The sequence below is a fragment of the Mustela nigripes genome, chromosome 17 (assembly GCF_022355385.1).
Source record: "Mustela nigripes isolate SB6536 chromosome 17, MUSNIG.SB6536, whole genome shotgun sequence".
Lineage (NCBI taxonomy): Eukaryota > Metazoa > Chordata > Mammalia > Carnivora > Mustelidae > Mustela > Mustela nigripes.
The window spans coordinates 16,479,494-16,504,317 of NC_081573.1; the positions used below are offsets into that span (position 1 = coordinate 16,479,494).

At 39.7% G+C, this 24,824-nt stretch overlaps 2 protein-coding genes across 16 annotated transcripts in view; one reads left to right on the forward strand and one right to left on the reverse strand.

Moving 5' to 3' along the window:
* The window catches only part of LOC132005609 (zinc finger protein 30 homolog), a 100,551-nt gene extending 91,741 nt beyond the window's left edge, over positions 1 to 8,810 (reverse strand). Inside the window, exons 1-2 of one of the 5 annotated variants that reach the window (XM_059382958.1) lie at positions 8,447 to 8,810; positions 7,731 to 7,794 (exon numbers count right to left, since the gene is read on the reverse strand). In XM_059382958.1, coding sequence (XP_059238941.1) covers positions 7,731 to 7,763 — 33 coding nt within the window. In that variant the 5' untranslated portion in view covers positions 7,764 to 7,794; positions 8,447 to 8,810. Of the gene's footprint in view, positions 1 to 7,730; positions 7,795 to 8,379 lie in introns of all 5 variants that reach the window. The other 4 variants (XM_059382952.1, XM_059382951.1, XM_059382955.1 and 1 more) reach the window with 4 other exon arrangements.
* ZNF568 (zinc finger protein 568) overlaps positions 1 to 24,824 on the forward strand; it is a 136,312-nt gene that overhangs the window by 55,024 nt on the left and 56,464 nt on the right. Inside the window, exons 1-7 of one of the 11 annotated variants that reach the window (XM_059382879.1) lie at positions 8,844 to 8,919; positions 9,925 to 9,990; positions 11,582 to 11,715; positions 13,141 to 13,417; positions 14,856 to 14,914; positions 20,104 to 20,230; positions 20,499 to 20,594. In XM_059382879.1, the coding sequence (XP_059238862.1) occupies positions 13,342 to 13,417; positions 14,856 to 14,914; positions 20,104 to 20,230; positions 20,499 to 20,594 (358 nt within the window). In that variant the 5' untranslated portion in view covers positions 8,844 to 8,919; positions 9,925 to 9,990; positions 11,582 to 11,715; positions 13,141 to 13,341. The other 10 variants (XM_059382878.1, XM_059382877.1, XM_059382887.1 and 7 more) reach the window with 10 other exon arrangements.

Here is a 24,824-nt window from a genome sequence, read left to right on the forward strand (position 1 = left end):
TTGTTGTTGTTGTTTTTGTTTGTTTGTTTATGTAATCTCTACATCCAGTGTGGGACTTGAACTCACAACCCCCAAATCAAGAGTTGCACACTCCACTGATGGAGCCAGTCAGGCACCCGTTGAGTTCTTTTTTATGGGAGAATTTCAGCTAATAAAAGCAGAAGGAACCTCTAATAAAATATTGGATCTAGCCAAAGATTACCAATGGCTGCTAAAAGCCTTAAATGAAAAGTTAATAAGAATCTTTAAAACAGATGGATTCTGATTCATAATACATGAATCTACTCATCAATTTTTTAAAAATATTTTATTTATTTATTTGAAAGAGACCACAACTAGGCAGAGAGGCAGGCAGAGAGAGAGGAGGAAGCAGGCTCCCTACTGAGCAGAGAGCCTGATGTGGAGCTTGATCCCAGGACTCTGAGATCATGACCTGAGCTGAAGGCAGAGGCTTTAACCCACTGAGCCACCCAGGCGCCCCATCTATTCATCAATTTTAAAAAAGATTTTATTTATTTACTTTGAGAGAGAAACAGAGTGAGAGCAAGGGGAGGGGCAGAGGGAGAGGAGAGAATCTCAAGCAGACTCCATGCTTAGTGTGGAGCCCCAGCTGGGTCTCGATCCAGCACCCCATGTTTTTTACATTCTTAAAGGGTTGTTGAGAAAGAGAACATGAGACTGAGACCTTATCTGGCCCTCAAGCCTATTTATTATTTGGCCTTCTAAAGAGAAAAATTGCTGACCCTTGTTCTAAAAGACAAATGACCTGGATTCTACACAAATAAAATATGTGGGGAAAAAAGGGTTGGGAGGAAGGGGGAGGAGAAACACTTATGAATTAGAAAAGACCTAAGAGATGTATCAACCAAATGCAATGCGCTAATCTTTATTTAGATCCTGAATCAAATAATCCAACTATAAAAATAAATTACTGAGACAGCTGAGGAACTAGGAACAGAGACTAAATATCAGATGATATAAGAAACTATTATTAATGTTATTAGGTGTGATAATAATATTGTAAATATTTAAATAATTTCACCTGTCAGAGATACATACAATGGTATTTAAAGGTGAAATGTAAAATAGTTCAGCAAACAAAACTAAAACAAAACTGGGGAAGACAGATAAACCAGTCTGGCAAAATGTTGATCACTGCTGAAGCTAAGTAATGAATACCATGAGGATTCCTTATACTCTATTTTTGAATGTCTGAAAATGACTACAATAAAATTCTTAAAGTACGTATTTAGAAACAAAGATCAATACTAAAAGAAATAGCTAAGTAAGTTGAAATGAAAATAATGGCCTAAATGGGGGCGCCTGGGTGGCTCAGTGAGTTAAGCCTCTGCCTTTGGCTCAGGTCATGATCTTGGGGTCCTGGGATCGAGCCCCGCAACAGGTTCTCTGCTTGACGGGGAGCCTGCTCCCCACACCCCCGCCTGCCTGTCTGCCTACTGATGATCTCTCTCACTCTGTCAAATAAATAAAATCTTAAAAAAAAAAATCACAGCATTATTCCACCAACACATTTATTAAAAAAAAAAAATTGCCTAAATGAGGTGAAACATGAGGTCAGATGAAGGGACTATCATAAGCCTTGTATTTCTGTTTTTAAGAAGTACATGTATTGGGGTGCCTGAGTGGCTCAGTGGGTTAAAGCCTCTGCCTTCAGTTCAGGTCATGATCCCAGGATCCTGGGATCAAGCCCCGCATCGGGCTCTCTGCTCAGCAGGGAGCCTGCTTCCTCCTCTCTCTCTGCCTGCCTCTCTGCCTGCTTGTGATCTCTCTCAATAAATCTCTCTAAAATAAATAAATAAATAAAATCTTAAAAAAAAAAAAGAAAGTTATACTTCTCTTATGACTGTTATAAGAATTATTCCTTATTAACATAAATTCTTTAACTTTTATAATTTTGCTGGTGGCAGAATTTTCTACAATATAAACATTACCGAAGGAAAGCTTTCACTTCAGCCATTTTGTTAGGCAAAATCCTTAAGAACCGTTCCAGATATTATCCTCCCTCTCATACCTTGCCCTATGCATCTCTACCATTTTGCTGTTCCTGAATTGCATTCTTTATAGTAAAACTATGATTAAATACAGTACTTTCCTGAGGTCTATAAATCATTCTAATCAATTACTATACCTGAGTAGGGATAATGGGAATACCTCTGTTTCTGGTCTGCTTGGGGCTACCCAAGGCTTGGAGATGCTGTCTCAAATAGGGCAGTCTTGTAAGGCTAAGCCCACTAAACCTGTGGTGCTCTGTGTTAACTCTGTAATTAGTGTCAGAATTGAATTAAATTGCAGGACACTCAGTTGGTGTCCAAAAAATGGTTGCTGAAAAATGACACACATTTTCCATCCCACAGGAAAAATTAAGTTATTTCTTCATCTTAGACTCCAAGGTCCAAAGTAAAATGATGAGATTATTTAGGAGAATTTTTGCTGTTTCCTGAAGTTTAGAGGGCACAGAAACTGGTATCCAGTGCCCTTTTTGGACCAGATGTGGACTCAATGGAAGGACAACGGGATTCCCAACAAAGCAGCAAAGCACAGAATCCCCAAGTGTAAGACAGGTATTGTAAGTAGATATTGGTAGCTCAATCAGTTAATCGCATGACTCTTGATTTTGGCTCAGGTCATGATCTCAGGGTTGTGGGATCGAGTCCCGCACTGAGCTCTGTGCTCAGCACCAAGTCGGCTTGTCCCTCTCCCTCTGCTCTTCCTCTGAAGCTTACATATTATTATATTCAACTAGAGATTGTAATTAGTAGAATGAGACTGACCTTTATCACTGAAAATAACCAAAGGATACCAAAGACTGATCAAAACAAGTATAGAAACTGCACAAGTTATTTTATCCAGGGCAACAAAAAAATCAGCCCACAGAGAGAGCTGAAAGTAGAAAATATGAAAACTAATTTATTTTACTTGCTTCCTATGGAGGCCTGCTTATTTCAAAGTGCTAGTTATACACTGATTTGGTTTTCAGGTACACATTCATATCATCTGCAAAGCAATTATCTTATATTCTCTTTTCTAATTTTTAACCAACTTCTTTCTCTTGGCTAAGTGCTTTGGTTAATATCAATGCAACGATGTTAAATTTAAATAACATTGGTGATGGCATATATTCTTGTGCTTTTTCTGATTTTATTATGCTTCGAATATTTCCTGATTAAACATTAGGTTAAAAAAAGGGGCAGGGGCGGTGCCAGGCTGGTTCAGTTGGTAGGACATGAAACTTCTGATCTCGTGGTTTGCAGGCTTAAGCCCTATGTTGGATGTAGAGATTACTTAAAAATAAAATCTTTAAGGGGCGCCTGGGTGGCTCAGTGGGTTAAGCCGCTGCCTTCGGCTCAGGTCATGATCTCAGGGTCCTGGGATCGAGCCCCGCATCGGGCTCTCTGCTCAGCAGGGAGCCTGCTTCCCTCTCTCTCTCTGCCTGCCTCTCCATCTACTTGTGATTTCTCTCTGTAAAATAAATAAATAAAATCTTTTTCTTTTAAATAATAAATAAATAAAATAAAATCTTTAAGAAACAAAAAACATCTGATTAGCTTCTGAGAACAGCTTCTGATTAGCTTCTACTATATTATACTAACCTCCTAGCATTATTCCCATTAATATTGGGCAACAATCTTCACTAAAGAAATGGCAAGTATAATTAGAGGCTGATGGGAGGAAAACCAGATATTCTGGGTTTTGGCACCGAAGAATGGATTGGAAATACTCAGCCATCTTCTAAAGAAACCCAGAAAGGTCTTAAGTGCAATAGATTGGGGATGACTGATTCTTAACGTGATTTCCTTTGCCTCTGTACCAAATATCCACATTTTAAAAACTGGGAGTAGGGGTGCCTGGGTGGCTCAGTGGGTTAAAGCCTCTGCCTTCGGCTCAGGTCATGATCCCCGGGTACTGGGATGGAGCCCCACATTGGGCTCTCTGCTCAGCAGGGAGGCTGCTTCCTTTCCTCTCTCTGCCTGCCTCTCTGCCTACTTGTGATCTCTGTCTGTCAAATAAATAAATCTTTAAAAAATACAAATAAAAATAAAAAATTGAGAGTAGACCTACCTACTGTATCAACTTTAAAAATCAAAAAGATTAAGGTAAGAAATTCTAACCTATGTTTAATTAGAGCCTGAGAAGGGAGAGGAGAGAGGGGGAGAATAAAGCAGGGGCAATCTTTGAAGATGGCCGAGGAGTTCCCTAAACTAATAAAAAACACCTACCTACAAACTGAGAAAACTCTACAAATCCCAAGCATATAAAATTTTTTTTTAAGATTTTATTTATTTATTTGACAGAGAGAAATCACAAGTAGATGGAGAGGCAGGCAGAGAGAGAGAGGGAGGGAAGCAGGCTCCCTGCCGAGCAAAGAGCCCGATGCGGCACTCGATCCCAGGACCCTGAGATCATGACCTGAGCCCAAGGCAGCGGCTTAACCCACTGAGCCACCCAGGTGCCCCCCAAGCATATAAAATTTTTAAAGGGCACACTTAGACACATTATGTTAAAATTACAGAAAACCAAAAACTGGGAGAAAGTCTTAAACACAGCCACAGGAAGAAAAGCCAAAATACTTTTAAAGGACAACAAGGGCGCCTGGGTGGCTCAGTGGGTTAAAGCCTCTGCTTTCGGCTCAGGTCATGATCCCAGGGTCCTGGGATCGAGCCCCACATCGGGCTCTCTGCTCAGCAGGGAGCCTGCTTCCTCCTCTCTCTCTCTGCCTACTTGTGATCTCTGTCTGTCAAATAAATAAATAAATCTTTAAAAAATAAAATAAAATAAAATAAAGGACAACGAAACTAGAATAATCAAGACTGTGATACTGTTTTAAAACAACAGAACAAAGAGCTCGTGAACACATCCACTTATATATAGATACTGGATTTTTATATGTTTGGATATATCTGAAATGGGAACATAGTGACCTAATATATGGTACTGAAAAAGCGAGGAAAGAATTCATAAGTGGGTAAAATCTGGGCCCCACTTTACATTGTACACAAAAGCCAGTTACAGGTGGATTAAATATATAAATAGGAAAGGCAAACTTTTTTATTTTAAGATTTTATTTTTAAGGGGCGACTGGGTGACTCAGTGGGTTAAGCCTCTGCCTTCAGCTTAGGTCATGATCTCGGGGTCCTGGGAACAAGCCCCACATCAGGCTCTCTGCTCAGCAGGGAGCCTGCTTCCCCCTCTCTCTCTGCCTGCCTCTCTGCCTACTTGTGATCTCTGTCAAGTAAATAAATAAAATCTTTTTAAAATCTTAAAAAAAAAAAAAAAGATTTTATTTTTAAATAATCTCCACACCCAATGTGGGGTTCAAACTCACAACCCTGAGATCAAAGTCACATGCTCCAACAACTGGGCCAGCCAGAACCCCAAAAAGCAAAACTTGTAGCTTCGGGATCGCGTCAAGCTCCTGCTCTGGGGGAAAGCCCGCTTCTCCCTCTCCCACTCCCCCGCTTGTGTTTATTTGACTCTGTCAAAATTTGACAGAGAGTGTCAAATTTATTTGACAGAGAGTGAAATAAACAAATAGAATCTTTAAAATAAATAAGTAGTAAAAAATAAAGATTTTACTTATTAATTTGAGAGAGAGAAAGAGAGACAGCACAAGCAGGGGGAGGAACAGAGGGAGAAGGACAAGCAGACTCCCCACTGAGCAGGGAGTCTGACCTGGGGTTCAATCCCAGAACCCCAGATCACAACCTGAGCCAAAGTAGACACCTTTGGCTCAGGTGTCTCACTGACTGAGCCACCAGGCGCCCTAGAAAGGATTTCCAGAAACACAAAAAGTACTAACCACAAAGAAAAAAAAAATTGATAACTGCATTAAAGTTAGGATTTCTATTCATAAAACCACCTTAAAGGAAATGATAAAACAATCTAAACGGAATACTATCAATGAAGGACTCATATCCAGATTATATAAAGAAACCCTATGAATCAACAAGAGATAATCAAGGGGCAAAAAGTTAAAATATTTGAACAGGCAGGTCACAAAAGGAGAAATCTTAATAACCAATAAATACATGAAATGGTGTACAATCTTATTATTAATCATGAAGTCCAATTTCAAACCTCTGTGTGTGGGGGTGGATGGGGGGTGTATGTGTGTTATTTATAAGTAAATAAATACTTAAAGATTTCAAAGTCAGACATACTGACATGAAGAAAGGGAGAGAACATAACTCACACAAAGAAATATGAATCTTTGGGTGCCTGAGTGGCTCAGTGGGTTAAGCCTCTGCCTTTGGCCCAGGTCATGATCTCAGGGTCCCGGGATCAAGCCCTGCATCGGGCTCTCTGCTTAGCGGGGAGCCTGCTTCCCCCTTTCTCTCTGCCTGCCTCTCTGCCTACTTGTGATCTCTGTCTGTCAGATGAATAAATAAAATCTTTTAAAAAAAAAAGAAATATGTATCTTTAAAAAATGGTATTTACAAAGACCATTTGACAACACAGGAGAATAATACTTTCTAGTGAAAATGTAGGATATAATATAGTAAGTGAAGTATAATTTGATTTTGGAAAAATAATAAAAATTAATTAAGGGGCACCTGGGTGGCTCAGTCAGTTAAGCCTCTACTCAGGTCATAATCCCATGTTCTGGGATTGAGTCCCACATCTGGTTCCTTGCTCGGCAGGAAACCTGCTTCTCCCCCTCCCTCTGCTTCTGCTTACCTGCTCTCTCTCTCGCTCACTCTGCCTCTCAAATAAATAAAATCTTTTTAAAAAATTAATCAAGGGGCGCCTGGGTGGCTCAGTGGGTTAAGCCTCTGCCTTCGGCTCAGGTCGTGATCTCAGGGTCCTGGGATCGAGCCCCACATGGAGCTCTCTGCTCAGCGGGGAGCCTGCTTCCTCCTCTCTCTCTCTGCCTGCCTCTCTGCCTACTTGTGATCTCTCTCTGTCAAATAAATAATTTTAAAAAATAATCAAAATATTAACATTAGATATTTGAGTGATCACATTTTATTTATTTATTTTAAAGATTTTATTTATTTATCAGAGAGAGGGGGGGGAGAGAGCGAGCACAGGCAGACAGAATGGCAGGCAGAGGCAGAGGGAGAAGCAGGCTCCCTGCTGAGCAAGGAGCCCAATGTGGGACTCTATCCCAGGACGCTGGGATCATGACCTGAGCCGAAGGCTGCCACTTAACCAACTGAGACACCCAGGCGTCACATTTTATTTTTTCTTGGTAATTGTTTCTAAAACCTCTAAGTAATAGTGATGTTCTGTTTTATGTTATATGTTATGTTGTGTTGTTACGTGTTGTGTTATGTGTTGTTATGTGTTATGTGTTGCATTATGTTACATGTTATTTTATTGTTTATTTTATTTTAGTAGGCTCCATGCCCAGCATAGAGCCCAGTGTGGGGCTTGAACTTAGGACCTGAATTGGAGTTCAAGACCTGAGTCCAGATCAAGAGTCAGTCCCTTAACCAACTAAGCCACCCAGGCGCCCCGTGTTTTTATTTTAATATCATAACAATTGTATTTAAATCATAATACTGCATTTAAAAAGAAGAAAACTCAACAAACGGAAGTAGAGCCATTTCCCAAATAAGTGAACAATACATATAGGGGTGCTGTTGGGCTTTAAAACCAGGCTGGACCATCCTTCCCTTTAATTATAAGGACCTACAATTAAATGACATTATCTTTATTAAGCATTTAACTTTCAGAAGAAAGAAAGCAAAGAGAAAACCCCAACACACCTTGGACACTGCTTGTAGAAGTTCATTGTGCATTCTTCTCTTCTGCACCTGGAGAAAGGTGGAACTGGGGAGAGGAAAAGGTAATTGCAAAACACCATGTTTTCCTTTTTTCCCCAAACTGGTCTGGTCAGAAGTCACCTCCAGTACCAGCCCCAGCCCCCACCATACGCAGGGAATGGAGATCAGAGAATGGAGCATTCTGCCTAATCTGTGTGTCTGGAAAAAGTTGAGGCCACCGCTGCCAAAGGGCTATAACCCGACCAAACTTCACAGAAGTTCCCTGGGGACAAAGTTCTGGAGTTACAATCTTACATATGACAGGAACCCCGTACCCTGACACAAAGTGCCCCATAACCTGAGCACGGACATACTGAAACCAATGCGACAAGCACTCCACACGCGCGCACACAGAGCTACCCATGGTAACACGGTTACAATCACATACCCGCCACCGAACATTGTTACTCTCCTACAGCCTTAGGTACCCCCCCCCACAACAGTGTCTCGGGGTCACAACCGTCATCGGGACACATGCAATCACAACCCCACAATGACAGGCAACCGATAACCGCACACAGGTCTCAATCTCTCACACACACAATCCCGTTACAGGCCGCTCCACCCGTACGGTACAGGCCGGATGACCCACCTTGGTACCTATATCCGGGCTCCTCAATTTACGCCTTTCGAGTCCCCCGCGACCCACCGACTCTCACCTCACCGATCTAACGGTCCCGCCAGGCGTGACGAAACTTTCGCGTTCTTGCGAGAAGAGCGACGGACCCACCGGGCCCTCTGGGAAATGTGGTCCAGAGACGCACCCGCGGCCAATTCCTCTCAGGGCCCTGCCCGGACCCTCCCTCAACGACTGTAACTGCAATTCTCAGCGTCTAGCCAGGTCTCAGGGTTGCGAGGCACGGTAGGTTTGCACCTTCCAGCCTGGCCTTCGGTGCAGGACTTACGGTGCCTCCTCCTCACACAGGAAACACAGACAGCTTTCTGGCCGGAAGTTGAATCGGGCCGCGAAGCCTTCTGGGAGGTGTTGTTGTCTTCAGGAACGTCCGTTGGGAGGCGGTCACGAAGGGATGGTTCGGCGTTACCGGCCCCTGGCTTGGGTCTTTCTGTGGGTCGCCTTCACCTGTCCTCCCAGAAACCGCGCGCTGAATGCGCATTCGGGCGTTTCCGGCAGGTGACGCTACCGCGTCCCAGCAGCGGGGCATGGGGGAGGGGCTTGAGTTGTCTGGGCTGCACCGCGGAGCGGCTGACGGGGCGGAGCCTCTGAGGAGGCCCAACGAGTCTGGAGTGGCCGCCTTGCAAAGTGTCCCGGGTGGGAATACGCTCCTGGAGAGTGGTTGGAATTGTTGGACCGAGAAACTGTGGTGGGATTCAGTGTGTGTGTGACTGCAGTAATGTGTGTAATTGCGTGTGTGACAAATTGTGATGGGATGTGTGATTGCGGTGTGTTGTGTTATGGTAATACTTGGTTGCGTGTGATTGTATAGTGTTTGGTTGTCGTGAAAGGTCTGTGGGTAGGTGTTTGTAGTATGTGTTGCGGTTCTTGTCTTGAGTTGACTTCTGTATAGTGTTTGTCATACTTGATAACTGCATGGGAAAAGATCTGTGTAAAATTCTGTGTTTGGTTTTAAGTCGTCCTCCCTGCCCTTTGGCCACCCCCTTAGTCTCCTTTGCTTCCTTATTTTACCCCTGGAAGTTCTTGGTTCTCTTCTGTCGTTTTCCAGTTTTCCTGATTTTTTCCAGAGTCGGTATCTCAACATCATATGACCCGCATCTTTTATCATATGTATTACTTAGCTATTGCCAGAATAGTAATGCTGCCTAACAAACCACCCCTAAATCAGTGGCATATAACAGCAAGCATTTATTCTCATGTTCACCTGTTTCCTGGTTCTCTGTTCAGCCTGTTTAGGCTGGGGCTGAGTAGCTAGACTGCAGGGTGGTTAGATCTGCTTCTCCACATGGGTTCTTTCTGCTGCTCACACCAAGAGGACAGTGCCAGGACCTGTTCTCATCATGGATCAACAGAGCACAAGACAGACTGTACAGTCTTAAAAACCTCTACTCCTCAGTATGCTGTTAGTTCTCTTGTCCAAAAATATTCCTTTTCAGGTCTTATTATTGTATTATCCAGGAATTTCATTTTCCATCCCCTTCTTTTTATGATTTTATACTTCAGGTCCCTGGTAAAGAGTATATTTCTGGGTTTTTTATCCTTTATCCTGCTTGAATGTTATTTTAGTAGGTGAGTTTAATTCATTTACATTTATTGGGATTGCTGATACAAATTTGTTTTCTATTTAGTTGTGGCTTTTTTATCGTGTAGATTTAGCTTATTCCCCTTTCTTTCTCCACTGCTTTAGTTTCTGTTGTTTTCCTTGAATTTTTAACATGCGTACTTAACAAAACCCCACCTTAAAAATCTGAAACACTTGAACTCTAAACTATCCATCTATTTCTGTGGTATTCTTGTCTAATATATTATTTTCCTCTGATTTTAAATTCCCCAAATTAGTAGAATTCATTTGTTAGATGAGTATATATGCATCTTTTGTACATAAATGTGCATATTTGTCTTTTTATACCTATGTGTATATATGTATATATATTTTTTATTGTGATAAAATAGAGATTACATAACACGGAAGATAAAATTTACCATCTTAATATCTGCACCCCCATTTTCATTGCAACATTATTTACAATAGTCAAAATAGGGAAACATTCATCAATAGATGAATGGATAAAGAAAATGTGGTATATACATATAATAGAATATTAGTCAAAGAAGGAATGCCTGCCATTTGTGACAGCATGGATGAACCTGAAGAACATTATGCTATGTGAAATAAGCTAGTCAAAGAACAAATACTACATGATTCAATTTGTATGATATATCTAAAATAAACTCAAGAAGCACAAAAATGCAATAATGGTTGCCAGAGCCTAGGAGTAGAGGGAAATGGGGAATTATTTTTCCATGGGTACAAAGTTTACATTATGTAAACTAGAGATCTGTACAACACAACCTGTATTAATAATACAGTATTATGCACTTTTTTAAGAGTATATATGTTGTGTTAATTGTTCTTACCACAGAAACAAAACACAAAAGAACATGAGGAAATTTTTGGAGGTGATGGATATGTTTAGTACCTTGGTTATGGAATCGGTATCATGAATATATACATATGTTCAAACTCATCAGGATATATACATTAAATGTGTGTGATTTTTTTGTACCCTAATTATATCTCGATAAAGCTAAAAACACAAAAACATTTAACATTTTAATTACTTGTAAGTGTAGAGTTCAATGTCATTACATTCATATTGCTGTACCACTGTCATTACCACCTGTCCATAGAACTCTTTCCATCTTGCAAAACAGAAACTTTGTACCCATTAAACAGTAACTCCCCATTCCTTGGATCTTCTAGTCCCAGCAACTTCCATTCTACTTTCCTTCTATAGGAATTTGACTACTCTACATACCTCATATGAGTTGGATCATGCAGTGTTGTTTTTTTTGTGATTGGTTTATTTAACTTCGCATAAGGTCTTCAAGGTTCATCCATGTTAACACATGTCAGAATTTCCTTCCTTTTTTAGGCTAAATAATGTTCCATTATATGTATATACCACATTTTGTTTATCTATTCATCTGTCAGTGCATACTTGGGTTGCTTCTACCTTTTGACAGTTGCAGATAATGCTGCTGTGAACATGGGTGTACAGATTTGTTCAAGTCCCTGCTTTCAGTTCTTTTGGGTATGTACCCAGAAGTGGAATTTTTGGATCATATGGTAATTCTGTTTTTCGTTTTTTGACTGCAGTACTGTTTTTCATAGTGGCTACACCATTTGAATCAACATATTTTTTGAGCACCTACCATCAGTGACCAAGAGAGATTTAAGAAATCCCTGTTTTCATGGAGTTTGTATGAGGGGCTACATAGACAATATATATGGTAAATAAATTATGTAATTTGTTTATGATAATTCCCACAGAGGGAAAAAATGGAACTTGTGGAAGGATATTGGGAATATCTCAAAATTTATTACAATTGAATGTTTCTGTTTTATTCTGTTCTATCATACAGTGCAAGAATTAGTCTCTCTCAAAAAAATAAAATTAGTCTACTCTCATATAATTATTTTTTACCTAGTAAAGGCTCAAAGCAGATGAAAAATTATTATTTCTTAACTTAACCATTTTATTCATCCAGTAACATTGTGATGTGAGTATAATTCTCATTTCAGATGAAGAGTATGGGAATTCTAAATTGTGCGTGTCTTTTACCTCAATTGCCAAAGTAAATAGGAAACAGAATAGCTCCAACTCTCTTTTACTCCAAACCTAAGGATATTGTAAATATGAATCTTCTTTGACTCAATTTTGTATCTGTGACTGCACTGGGTCTACACCTTTCTGCTCACAGAAGATATTTGAAGAGCAGATATTATGTGAACATCACTGTTGTGTTTACCTTGTTTCTAAAGTCTTGATGTTTTCTTGAATGCCTGGTTCAACCTAGGTTGCTGAGTCTGAGTTTTTTTTTTTTAAAGATTTTATTTGTCAGAGAGAGAACGAGCGAGAGTGAGCATAGGCAGACAGAGTGGAAGGCAGAGTCAGAGGGAGAAGCAGGCTCCCTGCAGAGCAAGGAGCCCGATGTGGGACTCGATCCCAGGACGCTGGGATCATGACCTGAGCCGAAGGCAGCTGCTCAACCAACTGAGCCACCCAGGCGTCCCGAGTCTTTGAGTTTTCCTCTAAATTCTTGCTGTCTTTGTATCCAGCATCTCTGGGCAGTGACCCCAGAGAATGTGAATTACAAGCAAGGAAGCTAATTGGGCCTGTATTAATTATCTACTATTGTGTAACAAATTACCTCAAAATTCAATGGTTTAAACAACAGTAAACATTTATTATCTCTCACTCTGTGGGGGTGGGGAACAACTTAGCTGGATACTCTGGATCATATATTTCATGAAGTTGCAGTCAAGATGTTAACAAAGCTACAGTCATTGGAAGGCTAGATGGCTGGAGAATTTGCCTCCTAGATGGCTGGCAAGTTAGTTTTGACTGCTGGCAGGAGCATCTCCCCAGGCCTGGCTGAATGTCTTCATCGTATGGTGGCCGACTTCCTTCAATGTTCATGATTCAAAAATATGCAATACAGAAACCACCATGTCTTTCATGACCTAACTTTGGAAGTCACACACTGTCAGTTTTTGCAGTATCCTGTTGGTTAAACAGGACAACTCTATTCAGTGTGCAAAGGGTATACAAAAAAAAACCGTGAATACCATAAGGCAGTGATTATTGGAAGCCATCTTGGTTACCATAGGGATCTAGTGAGGAAACATCAAGTAAATTGAATTTATATCATAAGCCCACAGGTCCTGCCTCCACGGAGATAAGATAGATCTGCGGTGTGAGTAAAAAGCCTGGAGAGCAGGTGTCCATCATGGAAGGAGAACTTCTGACCTGAGAACTCTCCTGGAGGCTGGGGAAGCCTGAGATAGAGCAGACCCTAGAATTGTTGGATCTACAGTTTACCTTAACCTTTCTGCCCTTAGTGGGCAAGGCCTGAATGACATCTCAGCCTTCAGAGATCAGCAAAAGCTGTGTGACGATGGAGCGTTTAACCCAGATGATGGAAAGGAGAGGTAAGGTGGCTCAGAGATGGGAAAAGTTTAGGAGAGAGAAGCTGTACATTTAGGGGTTAGAAAATTCAGTACCCCTACCAAGAAAGTTCACATGGGTGTTGACTGCGGGTAGACATTTGTTTTTTTATTTATTCACTTGACTATTGTTTGAAATTTCTGTTTTTCTTACATTTAGATTTTTTAAAAGGGTTATTAAGTATATAACCATAAACAAAATCTCCTACTCTATTCTTCCTCATCCCCTGATCCCACTCCCCAGAGGCAACCATTTTGGTATTCAGCTCCACTTCCCTGAATATCCCCATACTGCTCATTCATGCTTGATTTTTCCTGCTGACTTTTTTGACAATGGAGATAAGGATTTATCTCTGTTTTCTACCTAACCTCTTTCTTGTCTCCCTCACCCCACCGTTCCCCAACCCACCTTCTTGCCCTTCTTTCTAATATGGTGTTTTATTAGAGGTTGAAAGTTGACTAAATGTCAGGATCTGTATCTTTGGGGGGGGGGGTGGCGCTAGAAAGTTTCCCTAGCAAGAAATCCTAGATTTTGCTTGAGAAGTATTAGCCAGAACTGCTTTTGGAAGGCAAACACAGTAGGAAGTAGGGGACTGGGAGGGACATACTTCATCTTTGAGGATTACAACTTTCACTTAATTCCCTTATTTTCTCTACATGGTTCCAACCCCTTACATTCAGTTCCTATCCCACACTCCTGCCTGCAGAAGTATTTAGAGCCTCCATTCGTAAGCCTTTCAAGGGTTCTGCAGAACCATGGTTCCCCCCACTTCCCCCACCCTCACTTAAGCTTCAGGTTTCTCTAGTTAAATTAGATAACAGCCATCTGTCTAATCTCTAGCTTCCAAAATTTTGTTGACATCTCTTATCAGCTTCCTTTGTTCCTTTCATTTTGGTTGGGTTTGGGAGAGAGAAGTAAATGCAAATATTCATTCTTACATTTTTTACCTGAAGGCCCTGAATTTTTTAGATCAAAAAATAGTTACTCAAAAATGTCATTAGAATCATGACTGCATTTTATTCCATCATATAAGTGGTTTACCATGCCTAAACCTGTACTTGATTAAAGTTTTTTCCATTTTTTTTACAGTGCTTCATAAACTATATTATTCTTAATCTTTGTGGTATTTATTATTATGTATTTGAGATAAACTTTCTATTAAGAATAAAATACCAGGATCCTAGGGAAAGCTTATATTGTCAGTAGATTCATTGGGCACCCTATACTTAGTCCTCCAGAAATTCCCATAAAAGACATTAGACTTTTATGTACATTTCAGCATCTCTATTGCCTGATGGTGGTTAGCATTTCTCAGTGCTCTAAGGATCATTTAGATAATATTATAGTCACCTGGTACTGACGATTTCTATATGCCTTTGTCTGGAGCTCTGAAATAAATCTGTTTTATTTCTCTTCCCTCAGCTTGGCATCCTCAGGACTCTGCCCTTTTGGAGGAAGAAGAGAATATGACCAGGTCTCTTGTACGTTTTAAGCATATTTATTTGTTTCCTGCATTATTTTGCAATGCAGTTGCAGTGGGTTACCTTAACCTACCAGTAAATTGGAAAAGCTAAATTGATGAAAATTAAGGTGAGGAAAAATAGAGTAGCAGAAGCAGGTGAAATTTGGGATATGGCTATGCAGGAACAGGTCCAAACAAAGTTCTTGTGTTGATTTCAATTTGAATGTCAAAGCAAACTGGAACACAAAGTTTATTCCATAATTTATACTGTTTATGAGGGGAAAACTAATAATTAAGGAAAGAGAAAACTTCTCAAAGATTTTTTTTTTTTAAATAATCATTATACCCAACATGGGGCTCAAACTTAATAATCCCAAGGTCAAGAATTGCATGCTGTACCAACTGAGCCAGCCAGGTGCCCCTGCAAAGAGAAAGCTTCTCATTGGCACCTAGGTCAAAAAGAAATCCTGAAATAATTTCATAATTCTTATAAGTTTAAGCTCAGATTTAAAAAAAAAAAAAAAAAAAAAAAAAAGTCTGCCCTGGCCAAAGATTAAAAACTAAAATTATCTGGAAGAGTAAATGGAAGATGTCTTTCAAATGAGCCTGCATATATATTTTCTTCAGTTGAGATTTTAGTCCTTTTTCTGCTTGAAATTAGGAAATTTTTAAAATGCTTTCTTTAGGGCACCTGGGTGGCTCAGTCATTGAGCGTCTGCCTTCGGCTCAGGTCATGATCCCAGGGTCCTGGGATCAAGCCCAACATTGGGCTACCTGCTCGGTGGGAAGCCTGCTTTCCCTCTCCCACTCTCCCTGCTTGTGTTCCCTCTCTCTCTCTGTCAAGTAAATAAATAAAATCTTAAAAAAAAAAAAAAAAAGAAGGCCTTCTTTAGCATTAAGATTTATATAGATACCTTTTCCTAATCTGCCACTTTTATGTTGACATGTATCTTTTGTTCTATAGACACTTTAAATTTGGATAGTTACATTTAGCTTATGATTCATATATACATACAATTAGAATTTAGTCAACATTAACATACAGCATCAGTATTTAATTGTCCTTTTCATAAGTTGCCAATCATGGTTTTTTCTAAGACATTTTTCATGTTAGGTTATAGAGATAGTCTATTTTCAAAACTTTTTCATATTTTGTCTTTAGTCCAATTGGAATTTAATGTAGTAATGGATTTTAGGTAGGAATGAACTGATGATTCTATCACTAGAATTATTTGTACATGTAGAAGACCATTTGTTCCAACACTATTGTTAAATAGATATTTCTTTTGTGATGCCACATTTATCATGTGCATGCTTAATTGTTTCTAGGCTCTTTATTCTGTTCCTTTAGTCTATTTGTCTATATCTATACCAGTACTGTACTCCGTGTGTGTATGTGTGTGTGTGTTTACAATGTTTTAATCACTGTACCTTTAAAATAACCCTGTTGCTTAGGCAAGGATTTCCCCACTTCCGCCACACACAACTTGTTCCTAGTCTTTCAGAAATTTCTTAGCTAGCTTGGGACCCCCTAAATTTCTTTTTGAATTTTAGAATCAATCTATCTGGTTCTAAAGGAATATAAATTCTGTTCAGATTTTAACTGGTATTGCAAAGAATTTATAGACTAATTAGAGAAGAATTGAGTGAAATTTTTTTCTTGATGTTTCAAGTTAAGGGAATCTATTAATACAATTCATCATATTAAAGAAAAAAGATAATCAGCTTCAAAGAGCTGCTAATTTTTTAAAGAATCAGAACTTCAGATTTTAAAAGAATCTCTTTAATAGGAGTAAACATGTTTACTAGGGAAAATGAGATGCATTCCCACCAAAGTCAGAAACGCAATCAGATTGCCAATACTACTGTATTTATTTACTATAATTCTGTCTGCCTAGGCATACAACAAAGAGAGAAAAATGGGAGATAAAAATTGGGAAGGTGCGGGGCGCCTGGGTGGCTCAGTGGGTTAAGCCGCTGCCTTCGGCTCAGGTCATGATCTCAGGGTCCTGGGATCGAGTCCCACATCGGGCTCTCTGCTCAGCAGGGTGCCTGCTTCCTCCTCTCTCTCTACCTGCCTCTCTGCCTACTTGTGATCTCTCTCTGTCAAATAAATAAAATCTTTAAAAAAAAAAAAATTGGGAAGGTGCATGCAAAATTATGATAGCTAGATAATATAGTTATAAATGTGGACAGCTGAAGAGAAATAATGACTGAATCCCATATGGATTTTTTAAACAAAATTTATTTACACAAAATTAATTTATACAAAAACCAATAGCATTCTCTATATAAACCACAATCAGCTGAAAAATAAAATGGAAGATGGTAAGAGAAGACTTGAAACCATAAAGAAAAAAATTATTTGATGTGTATGAGAGGAAAAAAAACTTCTATAATATTGATGTGGCCTGAAAGAGGATTTAAGTACATTTTTAAAACATCCTTTTTGGATAGGATCTATCATTATTCAACCAATATAACTTCTTTTTTTTTTTTTTTAAGATTTTATTTATTTATTTGACAGAGATTACATGTAGGCAGAGAGGCAGGCAGAGAGAGGGAGAGAGAGAGAGAGGAGGAAGCAGGCTCCCTGCCAAACAGAGAGCCCAATGTGGGACTCGATCCCAGGACCCTGAGATCATGACCTGAGCCGAAGGCAGAGGCTTAACCCACTGAGCCACCCAGGCGCCCTATAACTTCTTTTTAAGTTAATCTTCAGACTTACCTGAATAAAGATTCTGAATATTTCGGGGCACCTGGGTGGCTCAGTTATTTAGGTTTTGACTCAGGTCATTATCTCAGGGTCCTGAGAGCAACCCCAGCAACTCACTCAGTAGTGGAGAGTCTGCTTGAGAGTCTCTCCCATTCCTTTTCCCTCTGCCCCTCCTCCCATTCACACTCTCTCTGTCTCTCTCTCAAATAAGTAAATAAATCTTTAAAAAAAAGGATTCTAAGTATTTTTCTTAGAGTAAGGCAAGTCTATTCAAGCTGAGTCTAGAATATGTTTGAAAAATAAGAATATAGGGCGCCTGGGTGGCTCAGTGGGTTAAGCCACTGCCTTCGGCTCAGGTCATGATCTCAGGGTCCTGGGATCGAGTCCCGCATCGGGCTCTCTGCTCAGCAGAGAGCCTGCTTCCCTCTCTCTCTCTCTGGCTGCCTCTCCGTCTACTTGTGATTTCTCTCTGTCAAATTAATAAATAAAATCTTTAAAAAAAAAAAAAAGAATATAAAATATCCAAGAAAAAAATGAAAAAAGTGTGTCATATTCCAAATTTTTAGAGGCATATTTAATATTTATATATCTTTAAGAAAAAAATCCTTTTTTAGAAAAAGTTGCCAGTCATCATATATACTGCATAACTGACATGTAATTGCCTTTATGCTCTTACTATAAACATTACTAAAGAAAAAAGAGATTTGTCCTGTTAAGAGTCACACGCTCTACCAACTGAGCCAGCCAGGTGCCCCTCCTTACTTTGTAAGTGGATAATAGTAGCCACTGCATAACCTTTTCAGGTTATTTTAGTAGTTAATATACCTAAAGAAATTATCACACTACCTAGTATATAATAATTACTCAATAGATGAGAGTGATGGTAATGATGATGGTAGTAATGATCATAGATCATAAAGACAGTGCCTCAGAAACAAAAATTACAGGGGCGCCTGCATGCCTCAGTCAGTTAAGGTCTGACTTTGGCTCAAGTTATGATCCCAGGGCCCTGGGATGGAGCCCCATGTCGGCTCCCTGCTCAGTAGGAAGTCTGCTTCTCCTTCTGCCCCTCCTCCAGCTCATGTGCACACATGCGCTCTCTCTTTAATAAATAAATAAAATCTTCAAAAAAAAAAAAAAGAAACACTAATTGCAATCAAGTGTTTGGGGATTTTCATTTGTATTTCCCATTTTGTTTATCTTATCAGTACTGTTTCTTGAATAAATTCTCCCAAATGTGGGATATATGGGTGCTTTTTTATCTTAGAGCCTTTACAGATAAATATTTTTTCCTTACTTCCTAACATGAATATTGAAGTTTTTAAGTGGGGGGAAGAGTTGGATGTGATGTGATCAAGTAACGTTCTTTTCCAGAAATTTATTAGTTTCTTGGCTTTTGTTACATTGCTGTTATGGTTTTAATTGTCATCCTCTGTAAATAAAACAAATAAGAAACAAAAACCTGAGTCCCTTTCCCTGATGCCTAACTATTGATTCTGTCCTTGGACCTTTATCCACTATGTATGTTCTCTACAATTATTCCTATCCTTTAGCCGTGGATTCAGCTCTCAATTTTAGGTTGATAGCTAATTCTCATCTTTCTTTATACCTCTTAACTACGTAGTGGACATTTCCATCCAGAAGTTCTATAGGAATTTCAAATTTTGCGTGTTCAGATTTTCCTTTTCTTCAGATTTTTTTTTTCTTTTATTCATGACAGACAGAGAGAGGTAGAGGCAGAGGGATAAGCAGGCTTCCCACGGAACAGGGAGCCTGATGCAGAACTCAATCCCAGGACTAGGATCATGACCAGAGCCGAAGGCAGATGCTCAACCAACTGAGCCACCAAGGCACCCAGGATATTCAGATTTTCATACCTCTCCTCATTCCTCCTGCCTTATTTCTCTTCCATCCCCATTTTCTCCATGCTCCCTTTCTCACTGGCTCACATTTTCATTTGGACAGGTTCTGAGACAGTTACCTGTGAGTCATGTCTAACTCTTTCACTTCCATCACAGACCAGTACAGATCAGTGACCACTATGTTTAGTTTTCCTGCCTAATAGATGATGAATGTTTAAGTTTGCTAACTCAATAATCAACATCTTTTTTTTTTAAGATTTTATTTATTTATTTGACAGAGAGAGATCACAAGTAGGCAGAGAGAGAGGAGGAAGCAGGCTCCCTGACGAGCAGAAAGCCCAATGTGGGGCTCGATCCCAGGACACCGGGATCATGACCCGAGCCGAAGGCAGAGGCTTTAACCCACTGAGCCACCCAGGCACCCCACAATAATCAACATCTTACAGGATAATTCTATTATGGTTTGTTTTCCCTCACACTGTAAAATAAGGTTAGGTAAATATGCAGACTTCCTATACAGTTTGTAATGAACTCTGATCCCTGAGTTCATGATGTACATGAGTTCTTACATACTTTCACCACTGCATTGAAGTTTGATAACTTCATATTAATTAGGATTGGTTTTTACAGGAAACAGTGACATTTAAGGATGTTGCTGTGGACCTCACCCAGGAGGAATGGCAGCAAATGAAACCTGCTCAGAGGAACTTGTATCGGGATGTAATGCTAGAGAACTATAGCAACCTAGTCACAGTGGGTAAGGGTAGTTTTATAATTTTTCATGGAATTCTTTTTCATTTTCGAAGTATATGAAGACTTTTAACTTGCCAGGTGAATTTACCCTTCCTTGACTTCACATGATTATGTGTACTCCTCTTCAGGGTAAAGCTTGATTACTTTGTCTCACTTTTGAAATTCCTTTGTCCTCATCCTTCATAGGCCCTCAAGCCCCTAAGACTCAGCCCAAGGTATGGATGGTGGTCCCCAGCATTAACATCCAAGTCTTTTGCTGTTTCCTGTAATAGGTTATCAAGTCACCAAACCAGATGTGATCTTCAAGTTGGAGCACGAAGAGGAACCATGGGTGGTAGAGGAGGAAATGCTTGGAAGGCACTGTCCAGGTGAATAAGTAGAAAGGCAGCTCTGAGTGAGAAAGCCACATAACAGTAGTTCATGTGGTTGATACCATTTTACATTTTCCAAGATTTTCTTAAAGGCCCTAGTATTCTAGGGTGACAAATAGTATAAATGGATTGGATTCCTGTGACATTTCTAGATATATTTCCAGATTCCACTTCCTATACTGGAGTTATCTTCCTTTTCCAGATTTTAAAGGATTGGTAATCCCAGCTGAATTCAGGATGCCAGCCTTCTCTAACTCATTTATGACCTTACTTTCAAGATTATTTTCTTTCACTATGATCTCTCTTTTTCCTTAGTGCTCATAGTTTTAGTTTTATTTCCTTATGCATTCAGTATTTCACAGATGTGTATTATTTTATTTTTTTTTAATATTTTATTTATTTATTTGACAGAGATCACAAGTAGGCAGAGAGGCAGGCAGAGAGAGAGAGGAGGAAGCAGGCTCCCTGAGGAGCAGAGAGCCCGATGCGGGACTCAATCCCAGAACCCTGGGATCATGACCTGAGCCAAAGGCAGAGGCTTTAACCCACTGAGCTACCCAGGCGCCCCCCCCCTTTTTAAAGTTTTTTATTTATTTATTTGAGAGGGAGCATGAGAGGGGAGAAAATCAGAGGGAGAAGGCTACTCCCCATGGAGCTGGGAGCCCAATATGGGACTCGATCCCGGGACTCCTGGATCATGACCTCAGCTGAAGTCAGTTGCTTAACCAACTGAGCCACCCAGGGCCCAGAAGTGTAGTATTTTAAAAGTATATTTGTTTCACACTTAGATTTGATTCAGTTTCTTTCCATTTTGAAAAGCTATAAACATGTATTCTGTAACAGTACTCACAGTTTCCATTGTACTTCACAACCCTCACATCCCATCTTCACAACCCTCTAATCTAAGTTTCTGGATTAGAAATTGGTGCCCTATTCCTACTTATTCCCACCTTTCATTACATTAATTTTTTTTAATGTAAATATGCGCCCTTCAGGGCACCTGAGTGGCTCAGTTTGTTAACTGACTCGTTAACTGAGCATCTGACTCTTAATTTTGGCTCTGGCCATTATCTCAGGATCATGAGATCAAGCCCTGTGTTGGGTTCATGCTGGGTGTGGAGATTGCTTGAGATTCTTTCTCTCCCTTTCCCTCTGCTCGTCCTCCACCTACTTGCTCACTCTCTCTTAAAAAATATATAGATAGATAGATATAGATATAGATATAGATATGTACACACACACACACACATTTGGTTAAAGAACATAAATAATCCAAAAGATACATTAAAAAATAAGTTTCTTACATTAAAAGTAAGTCTCTGCCTTATCCTTGACACCAAATCCCTTTCTTTCCCAGTTGCATACACTTCTTTCTCAGAGTTATGCTGGCTCTTTTTGATTAGTATTATTTTACCATATGAATTTTAAACAGTTTTATTTATTTATTTGACAGAGAGAGAGATCACAAGTAGGCAAAGAGGTAGGCAGAGAGAGTCGGGGAAGCAGGCTCCCTGTTGAGCAGAGAGCCTGATGCGGGCTCAATCCCAGGACTCTGAGATAATGACCTGAGCTGAAGTCAGAGGCTTAACCCACTGAGCCACCCAGGTACCCCTACCATATGAATTCTAGATACAACTCTCTATTTCCAGAGAAAAACCTATTGGACTTTTTATTGGGAATGTATTAGATACATAAATTAACTTTTGGAATTTTTTTTTTTACAGAGATCACAAGTAGGCAGAGAGGCAGGCAGAGAGAGAGGGAGAAGCAGGCTCCCCATTGAGCAGAGAGCCCAATGTGGGGCTCAATCCCAGGACCCTAGGATCATGACCTGGGCTGAAGGCAGAGGCTTTAACCCACTGAGCCACCCAGGTGCCCCAACTTTTGGAAATTTGACATCTTTAGAATGTTGAGATTTTTCTATTAAAGAACTTGCTCTGTCTTCTTTCAAATCTACTTTGTATCCTTCAGAAATGCTTTCCAAGTTTTCCCTTTATAGCTTTTGTATATTTCTGAAGTTTATACCTAAGTATTAGATAAGAGAAAAAAAAAATCAGTACTGTACTTGCTGTTTCTGCTTTCAGCACTGTGCTTTCTGTCATTGGAAAGGAATCTATAAAGTCATCTTTATTTTAAGATAAAATTGTATCCCTGAAAAACACAAGAGAATCAACTGAAAAAGTATAACAAACAGTAAAAGAATCCAGTGAGATGGTAAGATACTAAGTTAACAAATAAAAATCAGCAGGTTTCATATATACTTCAACAACCAAGTAGAAGATATAAAGGAGGGGCGCCTGGGTGGCTCAGTGGGTTAAATAAAGCCTCTGCCTTCGGCTCAGGTCACGATCCTAGGGTCCTGGGATCGAGCCCCACATCGGGCTGTCTGCTCCATGGAGAGCCTGCTTCCTCCTCTCTCTCTCTGCCTGCCTCTCTGCCTACTTGTGATCTTGTGATCTCTGTCTGTCAAATAAATAAATAAAATCTTAAAAAAAAAAAAAAAGAAGATATAAAGGAAAGAAAACCACATTTATAGTTGTAACAATAAAGATAAAATACTATTTGGAGCATGAACATATAACTCCCTACAAAACAAAGTCCTATCCTCATGGAACTTACAAATTTAGTGGGAACTAAAGTCCCTCAGTTTTTGCATGTAAGAAAATACATTTTTTTTCTTACTCTTTATTTTTTGACTGTGTATAAAATTCTTAAGTCATACTTTTTTTCTAGACTGCTTTCTTTGTAGACAATACTCTGAAAACTTTAGATAATCCTCTAGTGTCTCCTGGCTTTGAATATTGCTTGGAGACTTCTGAAATCTGATTGGTTCCCCTCATAGGTGACTTGATTTGTTTGCCTTGGATGCCCATAGGTTTTTTTTTCTTTAAAACTTTAGGAAGTTTGAGTCCTATTGATCAAATGATTATCAGTTTTTCATTTTGATTTGTATATTCATGTTTTTTGGTTCTAGTTAGCATTATTGCATAGAGCTTATGCAGATTCCTTTTATAATCACCACTATTTATCTTTAAATGAGGTTACTTCTTGCTGGACCAACTATTTATAAAAGAGTGTTGAAAATTGGCCAGAAAAATGCTCTGAGTGAATAGGAAGCCCTTGTCACTCATATCAACCTACTTTAGCATTAAGAGTTTTGTATTGAGGGGCGCCTGGGTGGCTCAGTGGGTTAAGCCGCTGCCTTCGGCTCAGGTCATGATCTCAGAGTCCTGGGATCGAGTCCCGCATCGGGCTCTCTGCTCAGCGGAGAGCCTGCTTCCCTCTCTCTCTCTCTGCCTGCCTCTCCATCTACTTGTGATTTCTCTCTGTCGGATAAATAAATAAAATATTTAAAAAAAAAAAAAAAAAGAGTTTTGTATTGAGAATTGGTTTGCCCTTTACTTCTTCCAAATCAGACATTATCAGTTGCATGCCTCCTCCAGCGTGAAGTGTCCCTTCTACTCTCCTATGCCAGCAGACTGCTTATGTAAGAATCATGGCATCTTCTTATTTAGCCCTGTCTTCCCTACCATTTGACAGGGTCAGATGAAGGCTATCATGTTCCTGCCACCAGTGTCCACACATCTAGATCCCACTGTTGCAAAAAATAACTAGTTCATTCTGCCCACAGAGTGTGCCTTCTATTTTGGGGAAACTCTGTTCACTGTGTTTTCTTTCGAGATAAGAAAGAACAGCCACTGTCTCTTGAGTTTCTTTCCTACCTGGTCCAATTTATCCTCTGTTCTTTATTTTCTAGAATTGGCATTTAGCAATCTTTTAGTTCAAGATACATTGTCTTTTTCTTTTCTTCTTCACTTTTGCAGAGAGAGAGGAGAGGAGACAGTGATGTTAAATTTCACCATATTGAAATGGGAAGTTCTCAATGCTATATTTGATCACGTGGATCTCCCTTCTTGGAAATATCTTTCTTTTTGCCCTGCCTAAAGGATTCTGATATCTCCTTAGTTCCTGTTTATTGTTTATTTCCTTTTTTTAAAATTTTTTATTTTTTATAAACATATATTTTTATCCCCAGGGGTACAGGTCTGTGAATCACCAGGTTTACACACTTCATAGCACTCACCAAAGCACATACCCTCCCCAATGTCCATAATCCCACCCCCTTCTTCCAAACCCCCTCCCACCAGCAACCCTCAGTTTGTTTTGTGAGATTAAGAGCCACTTATGGTTTGTCTCCCTGATATGAGGAAGTGGTGATGCAACATG